The sequence below is a fragment of the Phaenicophaeus curvirostris genome, unplaced genomic scaffold (assembly GCF_032191515.1).
Source record: "Phaenicophaeus curvirostris isolate KB17595 unplaced genomic scaffold, BPBGC_Pcur_1.0 scaffold_327, whole genome shotgun sequence".
Classification (NCBI taxonomy): Eukaryota; Metazoa; Chordata; class Aves; order Cuculiformes; family Cuculidae; genus Phaenicophaeus; species Phaenicophaeus curvirostris.
This window is the reverse complement of record NW_027206930.1, coordinates 42025-49248: the sequence shown is the minus strand read 5'-3', so window position 1 is coordinate 49248 and position 7224 is coordinate 42025. Positions and strand designations below refer to the sequence as shown.

At 63.9% G+C, this 7224-nt stretch overlaps 1 protein-coding gene across 2 annotated transcripts; it reads right to left on the bottom strand.

Annotated features, from left to right (window-relative positions):
- Positions 1 to 1881: 1881 nt before the first annotated feature.
- Positions 1882 to 7204, bottom strand: LOC138734940 (myeloid-associated differentiation marker homolog). Of its 2 annotated transcripts, XR_011339655.1 has the most exons (3): positions 5624 to 7204; positions 2383 to 3602; positions 1882 to 2341 (listed from the first exon to the last, which is right to left on the bottom strand). XR_011339655.1 is itself a non-coding variant. In XM_069882765.1 (2 exons), exon 2 carries the CDS (start codon positions 3595 to 3597, stop codon positions 2725 to 2727), a length of 873 nt encoding a protein of 290 aa, XP_069738866.1. In that variant the 5' UTR covers positions 3598 to 3602; positions 5624 to 7204; the 3' UTR covers positions 1882 to 2724. The 2 variants fall into 2 exon arrangements, 1 of the variants encoding a protein (XP_069738866.1); XM_069882765.1 differs by having other exon boundaries at positions 1882 to 3602.
- Between the last annotated feature and the right edge of the window lie 20 nt (positions 7205 to 7224).

The following is a 7224-nucleotide window of genomic DNA, read 5'->3' as shown; positions in this document are numbered from 1 at the left end:
GACAGACGGACCCATGGGCAGACCCTGTGGATGGACAGATGGACAGACAGACCTTGGAGAGACCCACAGACAGACAGACAGACGGACCCATGGGCAGAGCCCGTGGATGGACAGACGGACAGACCCACAGAGGGACCCACGGATGGATGGACAGACAGACAGACCAACCCATGGGAAGACCCCGTGGATGGACAGACGGACAGACCCACAGAGGGACCCACGGATGGATGGACAGACAGACAGACCAACCCATGGGAAGACCCTGTGGATGGACAGACGGACAGACCCACAGAGGGACCCACGGATGGACGGACAGACAGACCTTGGAGAGACCCACAGACAGACAGACAGACAGACGGACCCATGGGCAGATCCTGTGGATGGACAGACAGACAGACAGACCTTGGAGAGACCCACAGACAGACAGACGGACCCATGGGCAGACCCCGTGGATGGACAGATGGACAGACAGACCTTGGAGAGACCCACGGACAGACAGACAGACGGACCCATAGGCAGACCCCGTGGATGGACAGACGGACAGACCCACAGAGGGACCCACGGACGGATGGACAGACAGACCTTGGAGAGACCGACAGACAGACAGATGGACCCATGATCAGACCCCGTGGATGGACAGACGGACGGACCCACAGAGGGACCCCCGGACAGACAGACCGACCTCAGGCCGAGCCAGGGATGGACAGACAGACGGACAGACGGAGCCCTGCAGGGAGGGGCCGGACAGACAGACAGACAGACAGACAGACACCCCCACCCCCCCCACCCACCCCCCTCCCTCCCACCCCCCCCCCCCCCCCTCAGGGCACGGACCTGCAGCCGCCGGACAGACGGACAGACGGAGCCCGGAGAGACAGACGGACAGACAGACAGACAGGGCGGTGCGGGGCCCGGGGGAGGGGGCGGGGCTTGAGGGGAGGGGGCGGGGCCAAGGGGGGGAGCCCCAGCCCTGCGGCTGCGGGAGGGGGCGTGGCCTGAGGGGAGGGGGCGTGGCCTGAGGGGGAGGGGGCGTGGCCTGAGGGGAGGGGGCGTGGCCTGAGGGGGAGGGGGCGTGGCCTGAGGGGGAGGGGGCGTGGCCTGAGGGGGAGGGGGCGTGGCTTAAGGACGCATCAATCTCTATGGGGAGGGGGCGTGGCTTGAGGGAGGGGGCGTGGCCTGAGGGGCAGGTAGGGGCTGCTCCATGGGAAGGAAGGAAAGGGGGGGGGCAGCTTTGAGGGGGGGTCAAAGAATGAAGGGGGGGACAGGATGGGGGGGTTTGAAGGTGGGGGGGGCAGGAAGATGGGGGAGATGGGGGGGGACCTGGATTCGGGGTGAGGAGAAGGTTTGGGGGGGGGAGGGAGCAAGGGGGGGGGAGAATGGGGGGGCAGCAAGAGGGAGGGGGGAGAATGGGGGGGGGCAGCCTGGGGGGAGGGAGAGAAGGTGTTTGGGGGGGGCAGCTTAAGGGGGGGGGGTCCATGGGCTTGGGGGGGGCCAGGTCTGCTCAATAGGGGGGGTCTATGGGATGGTGGGGGGGGGCTGGAGGGGGAGGGGGGGCACTGGGTCCCTTCCCCCCCCCCCATTTAATCCCCGGGGGGGGGGGGGCTGGAAATAGGGACGCGTCCCTGGGGGGGGCAGCAACCCAGATCTTGTGGAATGTGGGGCGCGGGGGGGGGGCTGGGGGGGGGGGGCAGGGCCCTGGGGACCCCCGGGCTCCTCCCAAGCCCCCCCCCATCTCCCATCCCCCCCCTCCTCTCCCCCCCCATGCCCCCCCCCCAGTGCCCCCCCATCTCCTCACACTCTCTCTCAGCTTTTCTCACCTTTATTGATGTCGTAACCCCCCCCCCCAATTTAAGGCCGACCCCCCCACCCCCCTCACCCCGACCCCCCCCAGGTCCTGCCCCATAGGAGGGTGCTCAGCCCCTCTGGGGCCTGATCCTGCCCCATAGGAGGAGGCGAAACCCCCTCAGGGGATGGATCCTGCCCCATAGGAGGCCCCAGGACCCCCTTAGGGCCTGATCCTGCCCCACAGGAGGCCCCAGGACCCCTCTAGGGCCAGATCCTGCCCCACAGGAGGGTGCTCAGCCCCTCTAGGGCCTGATCCTGCCCCACAGGAGGACCCAGGACCCCCTTAGGGCCTGATCCTGCCCCACAGGAGGATGCAAAAGCCCCTTAGGGTCCTGATCCTGCTCTGGGGGAGACCCAGGACCCCTCTAGGGCCTGATCCTGCCCCATAGGAAGGTGCTCAGCCCCTCTAGAGCCTGATCTTGCCCCACAGGAGGACCCAGGACCCCTCTAGGGCCTGATCCTGCCCCACAGGAGGAGGCAAAACCCCCTTAGGGGCCTGATCCTGCTCTGGGGGGGCCCCAGGACCCCCTTAGGGGCCTGATCCTGCTCTGGGGGGGACCCAGGACCCCTCTAGAGCCTAATTCTGCCCCACAGGAGGCCCCAGGACCCCTCTAGGGCCTGATCCTGCCCCATAGGAGGGTGCTCAGCCCCTCTAGAGCCTGATCTTGCCCCACAGGAGGCCCCAGGACCCCCTTAGGGCCTGATCCTGCCCCACAGGAGGCCCCAGGACCCCCTTTAGAGCCTGATCTTGCCCACAGGAGGCCCCAGGACCCCCTTAGGGCCTGATCCTGCCCCACAGGAGGCCCCAGGACCCCCTTAGGGGCCCGATCCCTCCCCTTACGAGGCTTTTCAGCCCCCCTAGGGCCGGCTCCTTCCCCCTCAGGCCCTGAGCAGCACCAGCCTCCCCGTCTGCACCAGATCGACGCCGTAGGCCAGCAGGTTGAGGGCGGTGAGCACGGCCACCAGCACCTCTCGGTCCCAGGGGCAGGTGGGGCCGCAACCCCCGGGCCGTCGGCTGCGTCCCCCCATCTCGTCGCGGAAGGCGTAGAGGGGCCAGAGGACGACGGCGGCGCCGTAAGCCACGAGGCCCAGAGCCGCGTAGACCCCCAGGGCTCGGCGCGCGACAGCCGGGTCCCGCGTCCAAGCCCAATATGAGCAACCCCAGAGGAAGCCGGCCACCAGCAGCGCCCCCAGCGCGAAGGACACGCAGTAGATGCCCAGGCACCAGCGCCACGCCTCGGGGCCCGAGCCCGCGCCCAGCTCGGCCGCCAAGCCCACGAGGAGGAGGGCGAGGAAGGTCTCGGTGATTTTGAGGAGGCCGGACGGCGTGGCGAGGTACGGGGCGGCTTGGCCCGGTTTGGCTCGGTGGCGGAAGACCTCGGCGGCGTAGAGGCAGGCGGCGAGGCAGGACGAGGCGGCGGCGGCGGCGCGGAGGGCGCGAGGGCGTTGAGCATCCCTGGACTCGCGGAGGTGGCCCAAGGGCCAGATGACGGAGGCGGCGGCGCAGGCCATGGCGGCGGCGGCGGCCAAGGCCAAGGGGACGTCGAGGCGGGACGGGGAGCGGCCGGCGGCCTCGGCGAGGAGGAGGAGGAGGGTGAAGGCGAAGGAGAGGGCCCAGGCGGCCACGCAGCCGTCGCCTTCGCCCGGCAGCCAGGGGCCGGCGGCCGAGGCGGTGCTGAAGGCCAGGCAGCAGCTCAGCGCCTGCGCCCAGCGCAGCGGCGACGACAGCGGCAGGCGGCACTGAGCGGGCATGGGGGCTGCCGAGGGGAGAGAGGGGGGTTAGGGGGGGAAATGGGGGGGGAATGGGGGAGAAATGGGGCTTAGAGGGGGGTAAATGGGGGTTAGAGGGGAGAAATGGGGGAGAAATGGGGGTTAGAGGGGGGAAATGGGGGAGAAATGGGGGTTAGAGGGGGGTAAATGGGGGTTAGAGGGGGGAAATGGGTGAGAAATGGGGGTTAGAGTGGGGAAATGGGGGAGAAATGGGGGTTAGAGGGGGAAAATGGGGGTTAGAGGGGGGGAAAATGGGGAGAAATGGGGGTTAGAGGGGGGAAATGGGGGTTAGAGGGGAGAAATGGGGGAGAAATGGGGGTTAGAGGGGGAAAATGGGGGTTAGAGGGGGGGAAAATGGGGAGAAATGGGGGTTAGAGGGGGTAAATGGGGGTTAGAGGGGGTAAATGGGGGAGAAATGGGGGTTAGAGGGGGAAATGGGGGAGAAATGGGGGTTAGAGGGGGAAAATGGGGGTTAGAGGGGGGGAAAATGGGGAGAAATGGGGGTTAGAGGGGGTAAATGGGGGTTAGAGGGGGGAAATGGGGGAGAAATGGGGGTTAGAGTGGGGAAATGGGGGAGAAATGGGGGTTAGAGGGGGAAAATGGGGGTTAGAGGGGGGGAAAATGGGGAGAAATGGGGGTTAGAGGGGGTAAATGGGGATTAGAGGGGGTAAATGGGGGAGAAATGGGGGTTAGAGGGGGAAATGGGGGAGAAATGGGGGTTAGAGGGGGTAAATGGGGGAGAAATGGGAGTTAGAGGGGAGAAATGGGGGTTAGAGGGGGTAAATGGGGGAGAAATGGGAGTTACAGGGGAGAAATGGGGATTAGAGGGGAGAAATGGGGGAGAAATGGGGGTTAGAGGGGAGAAATGGGGGAGAAATGGGGGTTAGAGGGGGAAATGGGGGAGAAATGGGGGTTAGAGGGGGTAAATGGGGGAGAAATGGGGGTTAGAGGGGGGAAATGGGGGAGAAATGGGGGTTAGAGGGGGAAATGGGGGTTAAGAGGGGAGAAATGGGGGTTAGAGGGGGAAATGGGGGAGAAATGGGGGTTAGAGGGGAGAAATGGGGGAGAAATGGGGGTTAGAGGGGGGAAATGGGGGAGAAATGGGGGTTAGAGGGGGAAATGAGGAAGAAATGGGGGTTAGAGGGGGGAAATGGGGGTTAGAGGGGGGAAATGGGGGAGAAATGGGGGTTAGAGGGGGTAAATGGGGGAGAAATGGGGGTTAGAGGGGGTAAATGGGGGAGAAATGGGGGTTAGAGGGGGGAAATGGGGGAGAAATGGGGGTTAGAGGGGGAAATGGGGGAGAAATGGGGGTTAGAGGGGGGAAATGGGGGTGAAATGGGGGTTAGAGGGGGTAAATGGGGGAGAAATGGGGGTTAGAGGGGGTAAATGGGGAGAAATGGGGGTTAGGAGGGAAAAATTGGGGAGAAAAGGGGAAAAAATGGGGCTTGGGGGGAGAAAAGGGAGTTTGGGGGGCAAACTAAGGGATTATGGGAGATTGAGGGGTTTGGGGGGGTCCCACGGGTTCGGGGATGTCCCTGGGTTTAGGGGGGCTGCAGGAGTTTTCGGGGGGTCACAGGGGCTTGGGGCGATCCCTGGGGTTTGGGGGGGCACCCAGGTGTTTGGGGGGGGGGCAACCAGGTGTTTTGGGGGGATCCCAAGGGTTTTTTTGGGGGGGTCCGGTCCCAGAGATTTTGGGGTGTTTCCCTTGGGTTTAGGGGGGGTCCCAGGGCCTTGGGGGGGCACCCAGGTGTTTGGGGGGGGGGTGTTCAGGTGTTTTGGGGGGGATCCCAAGGGTTTTTTGGGGGGGGGTCCCAGGGGTTTTGGGGGGTTCCCTGTTCCCGGGGGGAGGGGGCCGCTCAGGCTGATGCCCATATAAGGCACTGGAGAATCCACTTCCCCCCCACATCCTGCAAAAGGGGGAAGGGGGGGGGGGCTGCCCCGCCCCCACCAGGGCGAGGTCCCGTTTTGGGGGTTCCAAACCCCCCCCCACCCCCCACCCCCCACTCACCCGAACCGGTTCGGGTCCTTCTAGACGAGTTTGGGTCCCGATTCGGATCCTTTTTGGGGGTTCGGGTCCTCCTGGACCGGTTCGAGGCCCGTCTGGGTCCCTTTTGGGTCTTTCCGAATCGGTTTGAATCCGATTTAGGTCCCTTTGGGGTTCGATCCTGGTTTGGATCCTCCGAACCGGTTTAGCTCCTGGTTTGGGTCCTTTTGGGTCCCTTTGGGGGTTCAGGTCCTGGTTCGGGTCCCTTTGGCTCCTTCTGGAGGGGTTCGGGGCCCTTTTTGGGTCAGTTTGGGTCCTTTTCGAGGAGTTCGAGACCCGTTTTGGGTGGATTTGGGTCCTTTTGGGTCAGTTTGGGTCCTTTTCGATGAGTTTGAGTCCCGATTTGGGTGGATTTGGGTCCTTTTGGGTCAGTTTGGGTCCTTTTCGAGGAGTTTGAGTCCCGATTTGGGTGGATTTGGGTCCTTTTGGGTCAATTTGGGTCCTTTTCGATGAGTTCGAGACCCGTTTTGGGTGGATTTGGCTCCTTTTGGCTCCTCCTGGGTGGGGTCAGGTCCTTTTTGGGTGGATTGGCTCCTTTTGGGTGGGTTTGGGCCCCTTTTTGGGTCAGTTTGGGTCCTTTTCGATGAGTTCGAGACCCGTTTTGGGTGGATTTAGCTCCTTTTGGGTGGGGTCAGGTCCCTTTTTGGGTGGATTTGGCTCCTTTTGGCTCCTTTTGGGTGGGTTCGAGCCCCTTTTTGGGTCAGTTTGGGTCCTTTTGGATGAGTTCAAGACCCGTTTTGGGTGGATTTGGCTCCTTTTGGGTCAGTTTGGGTCCTTTTGGAGGAGTTGGAGTCCCAATTGGATGGATTTGGCCCCTTTTGGGTGGGTCAGGTCCCTTTTTGGGCCAATTTGGCTCCTTTTGGGTGGGTTCGGGCCCCTTTTTGGGTCAGTTTGGGTCCTTTTCGATGAGTTTGAGTCCCGTTTTGGGTGGATTTGGCTCCTTTTGGGTGGGGTCAGGTCCCTTTTGGATGGATTTGGCTCCTTTTGGCTCCTTTTGGGTGGGGTCAGGTCCCTTTTTGGGCCAATTTGGCTCCTTTTGGCTCCTTTTGGGTGGGTTCGAGCCCCTTTTTGGGTCAGTTTGGGTCCTTTTGGACGGGTTCGGGTCCTTTTTGGGTCCTTTCGGACGAGTTCGAGTCCCAGTTTGAGCAGATTTGGCTCCTTTTGGCTCCTTCTGGGCGGGTTCGGGTCTCCCCGGCTGCGCTCGGGTCCCGGTTCGGGTCTTTCCGGGCGGGTTCGGGTCTTTCCGGGCGGGTTCGGGTCTTTCCGGGCGGGTTCGGGTCTTTCCGGGCGGGTTCGGGTCTTTCCGGGCGGCGGGCGGGTTCAGGTCCCGGTTCGGGTCTTTCCGGGCGGGTTCGGGTCTTTCCGGACGGGTTCAGGTCCCGGTTCGGGTCCTTCCGGACGAGTTCAGGTCCCGGTTCGGGTCTTTCCGGACGGGTTCAGGTCCCGGTTCGGGTCTTTCGGACGGGTTCGGGTCCCGGTTCGGGTCCCCTCGGGCGGGTTCGTGGCTCTCCGGCCGCGCTCGGGTCTTTCCCCGCCGGGCGGTGCGGAGGGCGGGTCGGGGATGG